The sequence below is a fragment of the Monopterus albus genome, unplaced genomic scaffold (assembly GCF_001952655.1).
Source record: "Monopterus albus unplaced genomic scaffold, M_albus_1.0 scaffold641.1, whole genome shotgun sequence".
Lineage (NCBI taxonomy): Eukaryota > Metazoa > Chordata > Actinopteri > Synbranchiformes > Synbranchidae > Monopterus > Monopterus albus.
The window spans coordinates 2,903-22,897 of NW_018128521.1; the positions used below are offsets into that span (position 1 = coordinate 2,903).

The 19,995-nt window shown below is 42.5% G+C and overlaps 2 protein-coding genes across 5 annotated transcripts; one reads left to right on the top strand and one right to left on the bottom strand.

Annotated features, from left to right (window-relative positions):
• The first annotated feature begins 261 nt into the window (after nucleotides 1-261).
• Nucleotides 262-10,066, top strand: ube3a (ubiquitin protein ligase E3A). Its single transcript, XM_020588829.1, has 11 exons — nucleotides 262-601; nucleotides 1,292-1,336; nucleotides 2,796-3,100; nucleotides 3,191-4,443; nucleotides 4,542-4,686; nucleotides 5,095-5,300; nucleotides 5,410-5,574; nucleotides 5,715-5,870; nucleotides 5,964-6,037; nucleotides 6,203-6,346; nucleotides 9,094-10,066. The coding sequence occupies exons 1-11, from the start codon at nucleotides 525-527 to the stop codon at nucleotides 9,212-9,214; spliced, it is 2,691 nt and encodes an 896-aa protein (XP_020444485.1). The 5' UTR covers nucleotides 262-524; the 3' UTR covers nucleotides 9,215-10,066.
• Nucleotides 10,067-13,719: 3,653 nt separating this feature from the next.
• On the bottom strand, nucleotides 13,720-19,897 carry LOC109953364 (cyclic nucleotide-gated channel cone photoreceptor subunit alpha-like). Of its 4 annotated transcripts, none has more exons than XM_020588833.1 (6): nucleotides 19,800-19,897; nucleotides 18,869-18,961; nucleotides 15,982-16,059; nucleotides 15,787-15,888; nucleotides 15,608-15,714; nucleotides 13,720-15,512 (listed from the first exon to the last, which is right to left on the bottom strand). In XM_020588833.1, exons 2-6 carry the CDS (start codon nucleotides 18,949-18,951, stop codon nucleotides 14,155-14,157), a joined length of 1,728 nt encoding a protein of 575 aa, XP_020444489.1. In that variant the 5' UTR covers nucleotides 18,952-18,961; nucleotides 19,800-19,897; the 3' UTR covers nucleotides 13,720-14,154. The 4 variants fall into 4 exon arrangements, with proteins under 4 accessions (XP_020444489.1, XP_020444486.1, XP_020444487.1 ...); XM_020588830.1 differs by lacking the exon at nucleotides 19,800-19,897 and adding an exon at nucleotides 19,529-19,592; XM_020588831.1 differs by lacking the exon at nucleotides 19,800-19,897 and adding an exon at nucleotides 19,375-19,491.
• Between the last annotated feature and the right edge of the window lie 98 nt (nucleotides 19,898-19,995).

The window sequence follows — 19,995 nt, forward strand, 5'->3', positions numbered from 1 at the left end:
TTTGTTTTGTATCTCTTTGAGGATATTTTGGATCATTTTGTGTGTTTTTGAGGACATTTTCTACATCTTTGTAGGTGATTTTATTATTGATTTGTGTATTATTTTGCTTCTTTTGTGTCTCTTTGTGAGATATTATTAGAGGCGAGCTCCAGGGGATTCCTTAGCCCTCGGGCCTCTGCAGTCCAGTAATCCGTCCATGATTCCATGGCATACGGTATGTTATCATGATGAATATGACTCCAGTTCCTTCTAGCACAATAATCCGTTCCAGCAGGTCATGTAGCTAAAACGCAGTGCATTGTGGGATGTAGGTTGATGGCGAAGTCAAGATGGCCGAGAACCTCAGGCACAGGAAAGAGCCTGCAGTAGGAAGGCCGTGAAAGAAGTTTTGTGTAGAAAATTCTTCGTCGCTGTCCGTTTAGATTTAAACAGTGGTGGTGCTGAACTTGTAATCAAGCCGTACAGGACTCGATATATTCACTAAACAGCAAAAGAATAACAAACAACTGAGGATAAAGACTCGTATGAATTCCGACGAGAAGGAGGACTGTGAGTGTGCGCCACCACAGGCCGAGACTAGCCCAGCAGAGGGACCCGATAGGTGGGAACGCCAAGAGGAAAGAGTCGGGGATGCTGTGGATGCTAGGAAAACACTGAAAGCTATAGTTAGCTAGCTGTTGGTGGTAGCTGTGTGGATGCCATTGCTCTATTTTATTCATATGATCAGGCAAAGTTCATAGCAAGCATTGGTTGATTAAAAATGAAAATTGTAATTAACGTTACTTTGGAAACGCTATTCTGCGTGATCAGTAGCTTAAATGAGACCAGCGGGCCAGCTAGTTTGCTTGCTAGCTAAATAAATCAGCGTCAGGACGTCAATGTTCCTGACATTTTTCTTCTCCTTAGCCCTTTTCCCTCTCTAAGGCTGAGGTGAAAGATTTTGTTTACTGTTTTATTTTAACAAGAAATAACAAGGTACCCTCTAACAGTGGTTCAATTTCCAGTAATTAGCAGAATATAGTGACAGTGACTGTAATCACTGCAAGACTAGCCTGGTTGTTTCAAGATTCAAGACATGAATCTTGCTTGTTAGCTAACATTAGCATGTCATTTTCTTATCGTCCCATATCTTAGGCACACGCAACTGCTAAATTAAAATATGTCCTAACGTGTGCCCAAGAGCTCCTAATGTAGCTAGCACAGTGCCATCAGCAGCTGTAATTAACATGTCAGTGCAGCAGTGCATCGTGCCCTGTGAAGTTCTAATCGTTATTGTTTGTTGTTGAATTAGAGAATACCAGGACCCTGAAGTAGACAACGCAGAAGCAAGCCGAATGTAAGTTCAACCAATCTTTACTCGTCATGGATGTGGCTGTGAGCATGTATTTAAGACCCCCCTACTATGCCAGTAGCTCCACGGTTGTTTTTGCCTGTTCTCACTTATTTTCTTTTTCTTCCTGTTATAGCTGCTGTCTGTAGTTATAACTTAAAGTGCCCATGGCATGCTCATTTTGCTAATTTCCAGCCATTTAATGTTTAATCTTGGGTACCTCTAGATTAGCCTGGCACCCCCTATAACTCCGAGTAGTTTGTAATTGTTTCACAATCAGAAAGCCAAAAGCCTCTTCCTTAAAATGAGAGGATAGATTGTGAACAAGCACAACTCCTGTTGCCAGTGTTGTCACAAGTGGACAGCACAGCGAAATACAACAGCATTATTAACAGAAATTCATATTGATTATGAATTTCTCCTCCATAGAACAGCGGTATATGTGCCAATGAAAACAGATTTGTAACACCCTAAACAAACCCGGACGTGTAGTAACCTCAGGCCCTGTGTTTTTCTCCATAACTCCTGGTCATAGTGCAGCAGCAGGAGGTAAAATATAATCACAAAACTGGCTGCAATTGAAGTTTTACTGATTTTACAATGGCACTATTGGAAGTCCTTTTTTTTTTTTTTTAAACATAGGCTTTATTGAAAATACACATAACAATCAAGATAATGTAACATTTTGCCAATATGTTGGGGGCACCGGTGGATGTCAGGCAAGCTCACATGAATGTGCAAGAGACTGGATTTTATACCCATTCGAGGAGATCCTTAAACTATCACGTAATACTTTGTTTTGGTAGAAAAAGTCTTGCGAGCAATAGTTTGTGAGACTTGTATAAACTGAGCTGGTTCTGCATAGAAATAGTAGAACATACGAACACCTCATTTTTTGAGCTTTAGGTTACATCTAAGATGATAATTCACCGTTGTAACACAAGTCAAAAAACAAGGAAAAGCATGCCATGGGCCCTTTAACCATGTTACGATATGCCTTCTCTAAGTGTGTCATACTAATTGAAATGATATTTGCATGCAAATATGTGATTGTAAATTGATCCTGTTGTATAGCTGAATTGTCATTTTGATTTGAATTATTCTCTTAACTTTCTTGAAAAACAAATGCTTCTCTGGCAATGAAAAAGGCTAGATCTTTTTAGTAAAGATTGTCATTGCTACTAATCAAAAATACTGTGCCACAACAATGTCCCTGGTCTGGAGTAAATAAGGAGCACAGCCAGAGTTACTCAAAGAAAGCACTATGTTTGTCTCATTTTTACACAACTTGACTCCTAATATTATTTGGTTTATTATTTCATAGAACTAGGAGGTTAATTGACTTTTTACATGTATTCCAAATGTGCCACCCTTAATTGGGACATTATTCCAGCTTGGCCACCACATCAAAAATTTTCTAGATCTGCCCCTGCTTATAACCTGCTATGCATATTTCTGAATGCAGGAAGCGAGCAGCTGCCAAACATCTAATAGAGCGCTATTACCACCAGTTAACGGAGGGCTGTGGGAATGAGTCATGCTCCAACTCATGGTGTGCCTCCTCAGTTGGGTTCAGCCGCATGGATAACAATGCAGCAGCGGTCAAAGCCCTTGAGCTCTACAAGGTTAATGCTAAGCTATGTGACCCCCACCCCTCGAAGAAGGGCGCTGCCTCAGCCTACTTGGAGAGCAGCGTTCACAGCAACTCAGCTTGCAGCAACAGGAAGGTGAACCACAGAGATGTCAACTCTGTACGGGACAATTTCAAAGGTGAGTTGCTAACACACTGTGGATGAACGAACTAGAGTGGTTTTGTTTTAATTTTATTATTAACCATGTAGCATTTGATTCTCTGTGTAGATTTAAATTACCTGACAGAGGAGAAAGTGTATGAAATTTTGGACATCTGTGGAGAGAAGGAGGATTACTCACCTCTGATCAGGGTAATCGGCCGGGTGTTCTCCAGTGCCGAGGGCCTGGTGCAAAGCTTCCGGAGGTCCAAACCTCACACTAAGGAGGAGCTCAAATCCCTCCAAGGTAAGGATGAGGACAAGGATGAGGATGAGAAGGAGGCAGCTGCCTGCTCTGCTACAGCTATGGAGGAGGACTTGGCTGCCACCTCTTCATCATCAAGGCTTGGAGAAGGCTCCTCAGGGGACAATGATGTCCAAAAGCTGGCCCCTGATGAGGTGTCAGTGGATATTGAAGCGGTGCGGAGGGTTTACGAGCGCCTGCTGTCCAATGAGAAGATAGAAGCCGCCTTCTTGAATGCACTGGTCTACCTCTCACCAAATGTCGAGTGTGACCTGACATACCACAACGTGTATTCACGAGACCCCAACTACTTGAACCTGTTTGTTATAGTCATGGAAAACAGCAACCTCCACAGCCCAGAGTACCTGGAGATTGCGCTCCCACAGTTCTGCAAGGCCATGAGCAAACTCCCACTGGCAGCTCAGGCCAAGCTGGCCCGATTGTGGTCACATTACAGCCCAGAGCAGATCCGGCGCATGGTGGAAACCTTCCAGCAACTCATTACCTACAAAGTGATCAGTAATGAATTCAACAGCCGCAACTTGGTCAATGATGATGATGCAGTGGTGGCAGCCACCAAGTGCTTGAAGATCATTTACTATGCAAATGTGCTGGGTGGCGACCTTGATGTGGAGCACAATGAGGAGGAGGATGAGGAGCCCATCCCAGAATCCAGTGAGCTCACCCTGCAGGAGCTTCTGGGCGAGGAACGGCGGAACAAGAAAGGCCCTCGGGTGGACCCACTGGAGATGGAGTTGGGAATTCGCACCAACGATTGCCGGCGGCCGCTTATTTCCTTTGAGGAGTTTGTCAATGAGCCTCTGAATGAGGTGCTGGAAATGGACAAGGACTACACTTTCTTTAAAGTTGAAACTGAAAACAAGTTCTCCTTCATGACCTGCCCCTTCATCCTGAATGCTGTCACCAAGAACCTCGGTCTGTACTATGACAACCGCATCCGCATGTACAGCGAGCGGCGTATTACTGTGTTGTATAGCTTGGTACAGGGCCAGCAGCTCAACCCCTACCTGAGGCTCAAAGTGCGACGAGACCACATCATTGATGATGCTCTGGTCAGGGTATGTTTGTGCCAGGTCAATACATACAATTTACCCCCCCCCAAATGAGGTTCAGTTTGGGACATACCCTCATCTATTTCTCTTGTGTATCTCTATAGCTGGAAATGATAGCAATGGAGAATCCTGCAGACTTGAAGAAGCAGCTGTATGTTGAGTTTGAAGGAGAGCAAGGTGTTGATGAAGGAGGTGTTTCCAAGGAGTTCTTTCAGCTCGTGGTAGAGGAAATATTCAACCCAGATATTGGTAAGAATGCCCAACAAATAGTATTTATGTTGCAGAGTGAATGTAAGTAGGAAACACTGTAGTTTTAGCTGTTCAATACATGAACAGAAGGCTGATTAGCATTATGATTTTGTCAAAGCTGAACAGGAAGTAACTCAACATGTAGGGTAAACATGTTCATTTTGAAGGGTTTTCCCTAGGTTTCTTGATGGCATAGAGTCTGTGGTGGTGTGTTTTCATGTAATTTTGAACAGTTATTATAATTTATAATTTTTTACTTTTCTTGTCTATAATTTTTTTTAGGGATGCACCAGTGCCCCTTTTTTCAGACTGAATACACTTAGATCTGAGTACTTTGTGATATCAATTATCAGGTGCGTCAATCAATGTTAATAAAACCTAATGCAATGTCTCGGTTTCCTCCTGCAGGCATGTTCACATATGACGAACGCACCAAGCTGTTTTGGTTCAACCCATCATCATTTGAAAACGAGGGCCAGTACACGTTGATCGGTATTGTTCTTGGTCTGGCCATTTATAACAACTGTATCCTTGATATCCACTTTCCTATGGTGGTCTACAGGAAGCTGATGGGCAAGAAAGGAACTTTCAGGGACTTGGCTGATGCCAACCCAGTAAGAAGCACCTCAGCAAATGTTATGAATGCCCTGTAGCTGGGTAGTAGGTGTTCCATATTTGTTACTTAATCTGCATTGCTAAATATATCTTGATTGTGTTGGAAAGGTTCTGTACCAGAGCCTGAAGGAGTTGCTGGAGTACGAGGGCAGCGTGGAGGAGGATATGATGATCACTTTTCAGATTTCCCAGACAGACCTGTTTGGGAACCCGCTCATGTATGATTTAAGGGAAAATGGGGACAAGATTCCAGTTACAAATGAAAACAGAAAGGTGAGTCAAACAGAAAATGTGCAGCATTTTCTAACTGTCCTCCTGGTGTCATTGAATCCGCAGTGGGGAAAAGGAAGAATAAAAGATAAGTAGAGTTTTGACATTAAATGGCAGCTGTCCCGGTTGATGTGTTTGTGCAGGAGTTTGTGGCCCAGTATGCAGAGTACATGCTGAACAAAAGTGTGGAAAAGCAGTTCAAAGCATTCAGGAGAGGTTTCCATATGGTCACCAATGAGTCGCCACTCAAGTATCTGTTCAGACCAGAAGAAATTGAGCTCCTTATCTGTGGAAGCAGGGTGAGATTTGTTGCCACATGTTTGTTAGGAGTCATTTCAGTTTGCTTAAATGCTGAGTTTCCATCCATGTTTGGTTTGTGTCACATGCTGCAGAACCTGGACTTCCTTGCACTGGAAGAAACGACAGAATACGATGGCGGCTACAACAGAGATTCTCGAATCATCAAGTAAGAATATGTGTGTATATAGATCCATTATATGCAAACCCGATGTGCAAGACTGTACTGACCATTACAAAGGTTCCTGTTTCCTTCAGAAATGGTCAGGATTAATAGTGAAAATAATAGGGAGGTGTGTTTAATAGCATTTGAGAGTGTTTGTTTGCGCCACAGGGAGTTCTGGGAGACATTGCACTCATTTGGTGAGGAGCAGAAACGCCTCTTCCTGCAGTTCACCACCGGCACTGATAGGGCACCTGTGGGTGGGCTGGGCAAGCTGAAGATGATCATTGCCAAGAATGGCCCCGACACAGACAGGTGAGCTGAACTCTGAAATGTTTGCACTTTCTTCTCACTGTTTTAGAACAGGGATGCTGAACAATTTGGGAAAATTGCTTTTGATTTGAAATAGATTTTTTAAAATAATATAGCAATTTAATATGCAAGTTTTTCTTGGTTCTGTATTACTCACTTCAGACAAACTTTGCTGTAAACAACAGAAGGGAGTCCAACTCAACGTCCTCATACATGCACCAGTGGTGCAACTTTATTTTCAGATGTGTGTCTATATTTTTGTCCTCCCTAGCTATATTACATGCACAGGTGTACCTAATAAAGTGGCAGGTGAGTGCACATAATCTAGCACAGCTGTTCTCAACCAGTGGGCCGTGGAGTAGTACTGCAAAGGTTTAGATTAAAATTATTATTAGTAGTAGCAATGATTTACAAAGTTTGGTATTTACTAAATGTGTTCAAGAATCCGTCCATCCTCTTTCGCTTATCCGAGACCAGGTTGCTGGGGCAGCAGTCTAAGCAAAGATACCCAGACTTCCCTCTCTCCAGACACTTCCTCCAGCTCCTCCGGGGTAATGCCGAGGCGTTCCCAGGCCAGCCGAGAGACATAGTCCCTCCAGCGTGTCCTAGGTCTTCCCTGGGGCCTCCTCCCGGTGGGACATGCCCGGAACACCTCCCTAGGAAGGCGCCCAGGAGGCATCCGAAACAGATGCCTGAGCCACCTCAGCTGGCTCCTCTCGATGTGGAGGAGCAGCGGTTCTACTCTCAGCTCCTCCCAAGTGACCGAGCTCCTCACCCTATCTCACCCAGCCACCCTACGGAGAAAGCTCATTTCGGCCACCTGTATCCAGCCCTTTCAGTCAGGAGCGTAGATCGACCAGTAAATTGAGAGCTTCGTCTTACAGCTCAGCTCCTTCTTCACCACTACGGACCGGTACATCGACCGCATTACTGCAGAAGCTGCACCGATCCGCCTGTCAATCTCCCGTTCCATCTTTCCCTCACTCGTGAACAAGACCCCAAGATACTTGAACTCCTCCACTTGAGGCAGAAACTCTCCACCAACCTGACGGGATCAAGCCATCCTTTTCCGACTGAGAACCATGGCCTCGGACTTGGAGGTGCTGATTCTCATCCCAGCCACTTCACACTCGGCTGCAAACCGTCCCAGTGCACGCTGAAGGTCCTGGTGTGATGGAGCCAACAGGACAACGTCATCTGCAAAAAGCAGAGACGAGATCCTGTGGTCCCCAAACTCCCTCCGGCCCCTGACTGCACCTGGAAATTCTGTCCATAAAGATAATGGACAGAACCTGTGACAAAGGGCAGCCCTGCCGGAGTCTGACATGCACTGGAAACAGGTCTGACTTACTACCGGCAATACAAACCAAGCTCCTGCTAACAGAGTGCCCTGGACCCCATAGTCCCGGAGCACCCTCCACAGGGGACACGATCGAATGCCTTCTCCAAATCCACAAAATACATGTGGACTGGTTGGGCAAACTCCCATGAACCCTCCACCACCCTGAAGAGGGTATAGAACTGGTCCAGTGTCCGGCGGCCAGGACGAAAACCGCATTGTTCCTCCTGAATCCGAGGTTCGACTATCAGTCGAATTCTCCTCTCCAATACGCTGGCATAGACTTTCCAGGGGAGGCTGAGGAGTGTGATCCCCCTATAGTTGGAACACACCCTCCAGTCCCCCTTCTTAAAAAAGAGGGACCACCACCCCGGTCTGCCAGTCCAGAGGCACTGTCCCCAACCGTGTTTTACTGCTGTTAGCTAGCAAGCAAATGTTTCCTTGCATGCAGTGAGGCAGAGTGGATCAGTTATTGAAATGAAGAAGTGATGTGTGAGATAACGCTGCACCAGTAAAATCTCCAGAATGTGTGAATACAGTAAATACATAAAGTGAGTACTTTTTTCATTTATTTGATAAGGTGGTCCTCATAAATTAAATAATCAAAAGTGGGCTTTTAGTTGCAAAAGGTTGAGAACCCTTGATCTAGTCACAGACCATGAGAGCATGCACTTATGTTGGATGATTGAATAGAGCTTTTCTAATCCACAACACAAGTGGAGGTGGAAGAACTGATATATCTGGATAACCATAGCTGGCGTTAGAAAATCCAGGATTGCTCATTTGATCTAGGATCTGTTTAGCAAAATACGAAAAACCCAAAATGGGTCCACATGACTGATGTACTGTTTCGCTTTGACACAAGTGTTGTCGACATTTAGTTTTGCTCACTGCCATGGCTATTTTTGTAGTGGCTAGTCGCACCACATTGAAATTTATTGGGGTGGGTTTCAAGTGAAGCCTGCTGAGGAGGGCAGAGTGCACTCACATATGAAGCCTTTGGGGGCGCCACTCAGATTGTTTGGAATCTGTACTGTTTGAAATGTTTTAATGGCAGTTTAAATCACATCTTTTGTGATTAGAAAATCATGCTTTGTTAAATTGCGATTTCAATTTGAAAATTATTAATTGTTCGGCCCTAGTCATAAAACTTAAACTGCACTAGGTCCGCCCTAGTAAGATCGTTTCAGCTTTTACAGAAAAGTGACCATCTCATTTAGATGCTTCATCTGGCGTATTCAGATGCCGCCAGATTAATGAAAAGGAGCGACTGTTACTTAGATTTAACCAGATCAGAAAAGTTGTCATCTGATGGCACAGATCTTTCACCATACATTTGTGCAAAGCTTTGTGATTGCTGCTGGCATGTGCGAGAGTGAAACTGACTGGCTGTGTGTCATTTTCTCGGCAGGTTACCAACATCTCACACTTGCTTCAATGTGCTGCTGCTGCCAGAGTACAGCAGCAAGGAGAAGCTGAGGGAGAGACTGCTGAAAGCCATCACCTATGCCAAAGGGTTTGGCATGCTCTGAGCCCCCACTCCAAACACACGGCGAACTGACTCCTTCTCGAAAAGCCCATCAAACCCTGCCCTGCCCCTTCCTTTATCAGACACAATCGAAAAGGTGACAAAAGACAGCAGTTTCTAGGAACAGCAAGTCAATACTGAAAGAGGAGCAATGGTTCAAATAGAGTGATCTAGTTCTTCTGCTGTGCCTCTTCACACATCAGTCAGCATAAGCACAGGGACCCCCACATCCACATTATGTGAATGTGCCACAGCTTTCCCATCTTTTTATGTACAGAGAGAATCATTTTCTTTATTTATTTTAAGGTTAAAATGGGTTATTTTTCATGCCTGCCTGTTGTGACAGTTCCCCTACACAGGGAAAGGGGAGGTTTAATATTAAACTGTACATTTGGGACAGTGCATTAACAAGTCAATATAAACCCCATTTATTGAACAAAATCATGTTAAACTAGCCCTGAATTGACAGAAAATCTAGGTTTAGAGTAGCCTCTACTACAAATGTTGTGCTCCCTGCTAAAAAAAAAAAAGAAGAGCTCCTACCAACCATTCCACTTAAAATCATCACTTATTGTTTCTGCCAAGTCCATGTTCAGTCAAGGTAAGCATTTGGGAAAAAAAAAGGTGCATTATCACTTAGCTCTATTACTGTTTTGTTTTTGGGCCTTTCGTCCTTTCGGGGAGGGGGACGGGGATGCCACAGGTTAGATTCATATCTTGTCAGAGCTGTGTAAGTGCACTTAGACATTTTCAGAATGTTTCGTTTTGGCCGCAGGTTGCCATGATTGTTCGAAGCATTTTATTTCCATGTCTTCCTGTGTTAACAATTCTAAATAAAAACAGTATTTATATATCAGTGATGTTGGAGCTACAGTACCGTATTGTGCACGTTTTGGAGGATGTTCCCAGGTAGACCTGCCACTGTTGATGTTCTCTCTTCTTGTGCCAACCTGACAGTGAGTAGATGAGTAAAACCCCAGTAGGCACTTGGTGTATTCTGTTTCAGGCTTGTCTGACTAGACAGCTCGCTGCAGTCCCTCTGTTCAGTACAGACCCAGAGGGTAGTGTGTACTAAAGAACGTGTCTACAGAATGTTTGTCACTGACCAAGCTTTGGTACCTTGTTATCTTTAGTCCAGTTTACACAGTCTCTGACTGTGTTTACACTTGACCTTTTACCACAACATGTTTCCAGACCCGATCAGATGCCGCACAAGTGAGGACATCAGTCTAAGCACAATCTGAGCAGTGATTATGTCACATCCGCAATCCAGGAACAGTCAATTCCGAAACCACTCGCTGAGTCTCAGACAAGCCCCTTAGTACTGATTGTCTTCTCTACGTCGGGGGTAGAAATTCCTGTATGGGCACATCATTATGATCAGGTTGTGATATGGATCTGTGAGAATAGAAACAGGTGTGATCACTGTCTATGGAAAAGTCTAACAAGGATTCATTTTGCTTTTTTTTTTAAACTTACAAGCTATTGAAATTTTAATGTGAAATCATCCCCCAAGAGAACTGGCAGATGTTTTTAAATAGTTTTGGTTCAGTTAAACAGGCTATAATGATAAAGGAAGTCAGTAAATTATTTTTTTTACTTAGATCTTTTGTAGTTTTGAGCATGATTCTTTTCAGTTTCAAACTCTAATTTGTTGCTTTGAAACCACTAACAGCAGCACAGGTTTCATACACCCAGAGAGGTTTTAAATGAATCTACAATTTAACCAAATTATTTAAACACCCATTTGAAAAGGAAACAAAATGGACACATCTGAAATATAATTTCTAACAGTAACTGTTATGTGAAACCTTTTTTCATCAGTGAACATCACATCTGTATTTTTCTTTGTCCAAGTTATTAAGATGTAGACTTTTCAATCCAGTCTTTCATTAAACTTCAGTACAAGAAAAAGAGTTTATAATGGAGGAAAACCACAGTAGACATGATGTTTATTGTGATGGATTACACAGGAATGAGTGGCAACCAATGCCTAACTTGAACAGTGTTTAAAAAAAAACTGAAGAACAAAAAAACCTTAGCATACTTTTAAACATGATTGTCATAAATGTAAAATATTCACTAACCTTGCAAATACACCGGTCCTTTAAAGATAATACTGTTTGGCTTACTTCCAAAAAAGTGGCTGAGATAATTTGTCTGAACTGTGCATAAAAACCATGCATGTTGCTGTAAACAGTTTCCCCTCATTTTCAGGCCTGGTTTCCTGCACTTTTCAGCCACATCTCCTAGTTGTTAATAAATGAAGCTGGCTCAAACATTATCACGTGGACTACATACGGTATGGATGTCAGGGAATCCCAAGTGGTCATGCATGGTGGGAGATTACCCCGTCCTGGTTCAGAGATGGTCTCTGGAGCCACATGTTCTGCTGCCTGTGAACACCGGCATAAAGCTGTTTACAGCAGCCACTGGGAAAAGGTCAAAGGTCATGGGGCCAGTAGAAAGAGACCCAGAGACCATCTCTGGGTTCTTCATATACTGAAATTGGAATTCTTTTCTTTGGTCATGTGATGACAGCTGAGGAAAGCCAAGGGATGTGGATGAAAGCTCCAGAACATTTTTTTTTCTTCAAGACAGATTAAGAAATTCAATTATCCATTAACCAGGACTGTAACAGCAACGGCATAGGACAGTAGTGATACAGTGAGAAAGGTTTGCTTGCTTTGATGCATTCAAAGCTAGGTGATCCTAATTATGTCTGTAAGACTTATACAATTCATTTGAAACTCAGTTCAGCCTGTGACTGTGATTTTGCCCTCAACGATGCCACTATCACAGCAGTGCACAACACAACCCTGAGCCATTCTTTGTGCTCCATTGCTCTTCTCATTGTCACGGTTTGAACCTGACCTGGGCAATATGATGCTGGAGACTACCTTTCACTCTTTTGTTTTTCTTGGAGTCACTGGTCGATACATGGTGTGCCTGAAAATGTGGACAAGTCTCTACAGAATGCAGTATTTCTTGCGGTATCAACAACTTAGCTGGCATTGTTATACTGCAGTAATGTGGAAGGTTAAAGATTGAATAGAACTGTTATTGAGCCCAGGTCTAGTTTCATGCTGTTTAACATCAATCTGTACCTCTGTTTTGTAATGCTATAGATGCTGCTTGCTTTGGTATGTGAAAGGGCTCTAGGTAAAAGGTGAAAGGTCAACCTGATCTTGGAAAGGGATATAGTTATTAATTGGTTTGACTCAACAGTTAGATTCTCAAGATGTAAACTGATGAAAGGCTTAAAGTATCCAGTGTTGTGAAAACATGCTAAATAAAGATGACAGCTTTTTTCCAACTTGCATCACTTTATAATCTTGATTTGAGTCCTTGGGTCCTTTGTTGTCATGAAATTGAATATTACCCATGTTCCACAGTTTTTAGTGGGTCTCAGTCACTGTGGTTTTAACCAGAGGCTAGCAACAGAATTACCATCCAGCATAGCAGTACTCAAGTCCAAGTCTGACTCGAGTCCTGATTTTCAGGACTCATGACTTGACCTGGACTTGAGAACTGTTGATTCAGACTTTACTCGAGCATTGACTGCATTCAGACCCGGAAGCTGGCAGTCTATAATAATTTGCCATAAAATATTGACATTAAAACCTGCATTTGTTTGTCTGTTTTGTCACAAAGTAAATAGTCATTTTAAAATGGTCAGAGCTGTGTCAGTTGTGTTTAATGTAGATCTTGATTACTCCAACTCAACATGGACTCAACTCAGCCTGATCTGTGGTGACTCAGACTTGCCTCGGACATGAACACTGGGGACTTGAGGTGACTTGCCTACCACACTGACCCTGTCACACCACCTTTGTCATAAAGTTTCTTATATGAAAATGCTTTTTTCATGATTAATAAATGTATGTCATGCTAAGAAGTATTTTTGGACCAAAGTTAACAAAACTACAACCAATGCTTTGGGCTAATTGCTAAGAAGTGCAGCTGTGACTGATAAGAATGTCATTAATTTTGCAGGTATTTGATTAGAAACCTAACAAAGTGTCTTTGCAAAGTTGTGTGCTAATCCATCCAACAAAGGTGGAGATATTACCCTTGGTTACTGACAATTGTGACCTGCTGGTGGCACTAGATAAAATGTTGTGGGATTACTAAAGTCATCAGGATCCATCCTCTATTTGTTCTGGATTTCATTGTGTTGAGATATTTTTGTGTACCAAAGTGATGGAATGGCTGACCAACATGACTGAAAAGTAGCTATGCACTTGAATGTACTCTTAAAAAAAAGAAGCAGCAGTTGACATAGAGGTTGGATAATGTCCATATCTGGCTTCACCAGAAAGTAAAGGAGAATCCTCACATAGAATTTTGCAAATATTTTCCCAAATATTTAGTGATTTCACCAAAAAGGTCTTCATGTGAATTGATGAATTTATCAAACATACCACATAAAATTTGACATTTCACTTATTGTTCACTATAATTTAACTTGGATTTGTCTTCCTAAATTGACTCACTGTTGGTCTGGTGATGGGTCTGGAAACAAACAAATGTTTACCATTATTATTCCTGATTGCTTTATATAAACATCACATTTAAATGATTGCATTACAGGTGTGAATATGACACTATTTTCATTTGCGAGACCAAAATGATACCTTTTTGATGCCATTTGTTACTCATTGCAAAAAAAAAAAAAAGCTTTTTTGTACTGTCCAATTTTTTATGTACTTGGTAGGAGCACAATTCTACTCAAAGTACAGAGGCACTCAGACCTATGCATATGTTTCAATGATTAACCTTCAAGGCAACCTTACCATTTTTACCACATATGGAAATAATGAATGGAGACTATCTCTGTCCAACTGCTGGTCAGATGTGCCAAGTGCCATGGGATGACCTCAGAAGGAATTCTCTGAAATGGAAAAGTCCCTAAGCCTTGCAGTAGTGATGCCAAGCCAATCTCTACTCATTGTCCACCCTGAGGGTTCGGGCCCGGTTCGACAGATTACTGAGCCGCTGCTTGAGTTTACACTGGGAGGATTCATAATGGTCTGTCAGCTTTTTTAATTTGGCTGTCATGACATCCAAACTTCCTTCAATTTGTCTTACATTTTCCTCCAAGTCTTTGGTATCAGTGACCACAACCGACGACTCATCTATGAGGTTATCTTTCATCAGGATGGCCTTTCCCTTCTCCTCCAGAGCATTTTTAGCATCAGGATACTCAGTGAGTGCCTCCATCAGATCGTCTTTGGACAAGGCAAACAGATCAGAGTATCCCACACTTCGGATGTTGGCTGTTCTTCGGTTTCCTGCTTTGCTGCCCTTGATACCAAGGATACTGATTTCTCCAAAGTATGCCCCTTCACTGAGAACCACAAACTGGGTAACCCCATCATCTGCCACTACAGCCAGTTTTCCTTCTTTGATGATGTACATTTCCTTGCCGATGTCCCCCTTCTTACAGATGTAGTCACCAGGACTGAAAACCTGAGGCTGAAGCTTGAGGACCAACTCAATAAGCAAACCTGCTTCACAGTCTTGAAAGATGCGCACTTTTCTTATGGTCTCCAGATGTACATTGATGGCTATCTCAGCCTTTAGCTTGTCTGGCAGGTTCTTCAGCACCTGCTTCTCATCACAGGTTTTCTCCTCTCTCCACAAATAGTCAAACCACTTCACCACCCTTGCCTCCAGCTCTTTGGAGACCTTTCGAAATTGCATGTACTGCTTGATAGCGTCAATCTTAGATTGGAACTCTACACGTGCAGCATTCATGTTGGAAATCATAGCACCAACATTGCCAACAATTGTGGCAAAGATTAGAACCCCAATAAGGAAATCAGCTACCACAAAAAAGTATTCAGCGTCTCGGACTGGGGGTGGTGTCTCACCTATAGTTGTAAGGGTAAGAGTGGACCAGTAAAAGCTGTAGATGTATTGTCTGGTCAGGCAAGCAAAATCAGGACTATTTATGTCTGGATATACCCAGGTGTCGGTGCCAAAACCAAGCACTTTAGAGATGGCAAAATAAAGGCATCCATTCCAGTGGATAATGATGATGATGTAAAGTACCAGATTAGCAATTCGGAAGATGTTTGGGAAATTGGTTCGAGTTTCAGTCCGGTCAAAGAACTCAAAGAGTCGGGCTAACCTAAAGAGACGGTTGAACCGCCACTCTGGGTTGTCAATTCCAGTTTTGAGAAATACAATATCAGTGGGAATGATTGATATGATGTCTAATTTGAACTGGCGTGTCTTCATGTAGTGTTCTTTCAGAACCTTTTTATCCTTTACAAGTAGTCCTTGTACCAGAAAACCTGTTGACACATTACAATATGATTAGCAATATCATATATACAAGGTTTTTTGTAATCACAGACTTCACAAATTCAAAAAAATTCCCATCACTGACCTGTCCTGGTTCTCACAAAAATATCAAAGTAATACAGGACATCTGAGGTGTAGTCAAGAATGATCCATGTTGTTGTGTTTTGATTCTGCAGTTCATTAAAACAAGCCCTACAGGCAAGCAAAGGGTTAAAGAACACTGAAACAACGTTAAGGTAAATAAGAAATGCCATGAATTCAAACCTGGCAACCAGGAAAATCAGGTTGTAGAACACTGGGATGGAAATTGCACACAGCCAGTAGTAATATGTATCTGTGGCAGGATCCATGACCCACACCTCATTTCTGAATGAGAAAGTAGATATTATAAACAAGACATCTAGGACATTCTCATTTGATGGAAATTTGCAGCTATAAAAAATACTGACTGGTACTTACGGTTCTTCTTTATTCTCATCCTTTTGGTCATCTTTCATGTCATCCTTTTTGAGCTCCTGTTTTTTGTCATCTTTTTTGCTGTAAATGTCCACAAACAGAAGGATGGTGTGGTGAATATACACTGCTCAAAAAAATAAAGGGAACACAAGGGAAAATAAGACATTCAACTATGTAATGAACAAGGTATTTAATAAGAATATTTCATTTATTCAGATCTAGGATGTCTTATGTTGTCTTCCCTTTATTTTTTGAGTAGTATATTTAACATTGTTGTCATGCAGTAGTTTCAGAGAGCCTGAGGAGGGTGCTGTGACACAGCGTATCATATTAAAGTGGTGCGCAGTTGGTTTATCTACCCACAACAGTGGTCCTCAGGTTGCTGCTTAGTCAGAATGGTGGTCCCCGGGTCACAATTAGTTGAAAACCCCTGGTGTAAACGGTTGTGCTCAAGTCATAACAAAGCAAAAAGAAGGAATTTCTGTAAACCTAATAGACTTCACTGCTTTTATACAATGACTACATTTTCCTTAGCTCAGTACACGTTAAGAGAAGCAATCCTTCTGATGTTAGTGACTCAATACATCTACAGGGCAGACAGATGTATGGAGATTTTTTCTGAGTGCAAATATAACGCACAACACATTTTTTTGTCACTCTAAGAATTAACTTTACTTTTTTTTCCCCACTACTGGAAAGATTCCAAGATACCAAGGATAGCAAATACTGAACACATGTTTTTTATGTCAAATTGATGTGACTAGTGGAATTGCTCTTTCCATACATAGTATGTAAATCTACTGGAAGCTGGTGGTACCTTATCTCTAATAAATAATCTCTAATTAAGCAGTGTGAGGGAGTGTGAAAGAAGATAAGATAACAGTTTATTACAAAGCCCAGCTGGGTCAGGTGTTGGACCAGCGCCACCGTGTGAGACGCCGCCTGCTGTCTGGAGGGCATCATCAGAATCAGATTATCCAGATAAAAAAGGACTCTGATTCCTTCCTGTGCAATGGTTCCAGTGCCATCTCCACACACTTGGAGAATGTGTGAGAGGCCAGAGAATAATCGAAGGACAATCGGTTTTATTGGACCAGCGCACATTGGAAAGAGAAGCGCAGGAATTTCTTGTGTTTGGGGATGATGGGCACACGAAAGTATGTGTCTTTTTTGTCGATGAATGTGAAGCAGTCGCCCAGACATACACACTCCAGCACCTGCTTTACGGTGAGCGTGTGAAACAGCCTCTTCACTATGTATTTCTTGAAAAGGGACACAGATTGAGGATGGGCCTCACTACACCTGAAGTGTCGGGAACCAGGAAGTAGCATAAGTAGAAAACTTCATACTCCTGACGCCCACCAAGAGCCGGGGTCTGTCGGAGGTTTCTTCCATTAAAGGGAGTTTTTCCTCCCCACTGTCGCCAAGTGCTTGCTCAAGGGAGATTTGTTGGGTTTTCCCTATGTAATAATAGTGATAACAGTAAGGTCTAGACCTTACTTTGTAAAGTGTCCTGAGATTACTTTTGTTGTGATTTTGCGCTATACAAATAAAATTTGATTTGATTTGACTGGGCGGAACTGCGGAGATAATTTTTTTTGTCAACAGTTCTTGCAGCTCCACCATCAGCGTGGTGGAATCTGCCAGTGACGCCATTACCATCACCAGCACTCCGCTGAAAGCAGGGGGATGCCTGGAAAATTGCAGAGTGTACCCAGTTTGTATCAGCATGTCCATCCAGCTGTTCATGGACAGCCGCTCTCACCACACAGCGTAGTGTTCTGAAAGCGGACACGTACTCATTTGTGAGGTGTCTGTGGACATCGTCGCCAGCCTTTGAAGCACCCTCTCTGCCATTGTGAGAGCCGAGTGTTCGCTCGTCACAACCCATGGGAGGGTGGTGGCAAAAAGGCTGTGGAAAGGCGAGCGCCCTGAGCAGAGTGTCACCGTCCGCATCACATGCGGGAGAAAAACCGCCACTCGCGCGACAACGGGTGAGAGGTGGAGAGGCTGTAGAGGGACAGCGGCAGCACGACTGAGTCAACCATGTAAGATTTGAATCTTATAGGTTCTAGTTACTTTATAAGCTTTAGTTATTTTTCATAACTTTTTCCTTTAGTTTTCATAACTTTATTTTCCTTTAGTTAATAATCATACCTTTATTTTTCCTTGCTTATATATATATATTAAAGCTGTATTGATGACTGCCATATTCTACTGAGTTGAAACTTTGGAACTGTATGCTGCAACTTTTGTGGAGACATGATGTCTGTACCTTCAAGTAACCAGATGGCCTATTTTACATTTTAGCACAGACCTGTTGGCCTGTTTTGCATCTTCCGCGGGCAGAGGTTAACCTACTCACGCCAAATGGCCAATAGGATTATGAAGTGTGAAATGTTGTACCTCTGTCTCTCTGACCCCAGCACTGTATAACTTCACCTGTGACCACACTTTGATTAAATTTCCTATTGATTTTACACAGTCCTTCTGTCTTCACTTCCAACAAAAGAATTGGTGCGCAGACAACCAATTGTTCAGTTTTCAGATTGCTAGCCGCCGCCTGAAAATCACAACACACACACACACACCTGGTTTAGATCATATTTCAGCAAGCAGGCGCGGGCAGAGGTTAACCTACTCACGCCAAATGGCCAATAGGATTATGAAGTGTGAAATGTTGTACCTCTGTCTCTCTGACCCCAGCACTGTATAACTTCACCTGTGACCACACTTTGATTAAATTTCCTATTGATTTTACACAGTCCTTCTGTCTTCACTTCCAACAAAAGAATTGGGATTTTTTCTAACCACTGCGAGAGGATTCGCCCATGTTTTATCTTTGACAATTTCCTCCAAAGACTAGCTGTGGTTGCAGATTACAGCTCACCTGCTCCTTGTGTTGTCCTCTGTCCTCTGGATGCTGAGGCTGGGCTGTGCAAGGCCAACACTGCTCTTCCCAAAGTCCATCATGTGGGACAGCCTTGGAAAAGAGATCAAAATGGCCCTACTGGTAAATCATGCACCAAGTTTCTGTTCGTACCAGCACTGCACTCAATTTAATATCAGCTATGAACACTGTCTGCACTGAATGGAGACATTCTCTGAGGTTCACCCTGGTGTCTCTGAACTAAAGTGTGAGAGTTATTAGTGAAACTCAGGCCTGTCACCTCTAGAGGTGTCTGATCCCTCTATGTTCATTGGCCTGGAGACACAGAGAAAGCAATGACTTTGTCAAATATAGACATTAACCATCGGTCCATGTGTCTTAACCAAGGCCGATAAGAAAGTGCAGCAAATGTATTAAAGGACAAGGCCAGCCATTTTCTATATTAACAGTATTTCAAACACTCCCCTCACAGAGAATAAAACCAACAATGAATTGCCTCTACCCACTATTAATGTCTGTCAGTCCTGGATTAGCTTATTTGTCTGTGCTATCGACCTGTCATGGTTTGAAATCATGCTTCCTGATTTTCTGTTGTCTTTCCCTGTCTCTCCCTGCCTGTCATGTCCTCCACCAGCGCAATCAGTCATCAACTGCCTCCACCTGCTGCTCATTATCTCCCAGTCCATTCCCATTTTCCGTTAGCTGCCCTGCTGGTTCATTGCATGCTTACTCTCCGCCCAACATAAATACAAATAAACTTTATATATATTATGTTATTTTTTAAATTTATTCCCTTTATCTTAATATGTTTCTTCTTCAGGACTGTCAACTCAAATCCTTCTCTCCCAGATGACATCAACTAAAATTAGATTTTGAACTCTGTCACTTTAACATTAACAACAATCACGTGTAATGTGTAAACGTAGCTTACCTGAATTCGAGTGGTGAATATAAGCAGTACAGAGAAGTCAGGGTGAGCTCCGGATGAATCCCATTTTGTTCCTTGTTTCTTCTTCCTGCTTGACATCAAAGAGGAGACTGACTGTAGAGCTGAGGGCTCATGTATAGGTCCAAGTCAGTGGAGAACACAGCACTCATGGTTTTCTATGCATGAGATCTTCCCCGCT

Coding starts and splice junctions, on each gene's coding strand:
- ube3a (XM_020588829.1), top strand. CDS start 525: ATGAATTCCGACGAGAAGGAGGACTGTGAGTGTGCGCCACCACAGGCC. Junction 4,444..4,541: donor TTGATGATGCTCTGGTCAGG/GTATGTTTGTGC, acceptor GTATCTCTATAG/CTGGAAATGATAGCAATGGA. Junction 5,871..5,963: donor TCCTTATCTGTGGAAGCAGG/GTGAGATTTGTT, acceptor CACATGCTGCAG/AACCTGGACTTCCTTGCACT.
- LOC109953364 (XM_020588830.1), bottom strand. CDS start 19,560: ATGGGAATGGACTGGGAGATAATGAGCAGCAG. Junction 16,060..18,868: donor GAGGACAACACAAGGAGCAG/GTGAGCTGTAAT, acceptor GGACATTTACAG/CAAAAAAGATGACAAAAAAC. Junction 15,889..15,981: donor GATGAGAATAAAGAAGAACC/GTAAGTACCAGT, acceptor TTTCTCATTCAG/AAATGAGGTGTGGGTCATGG.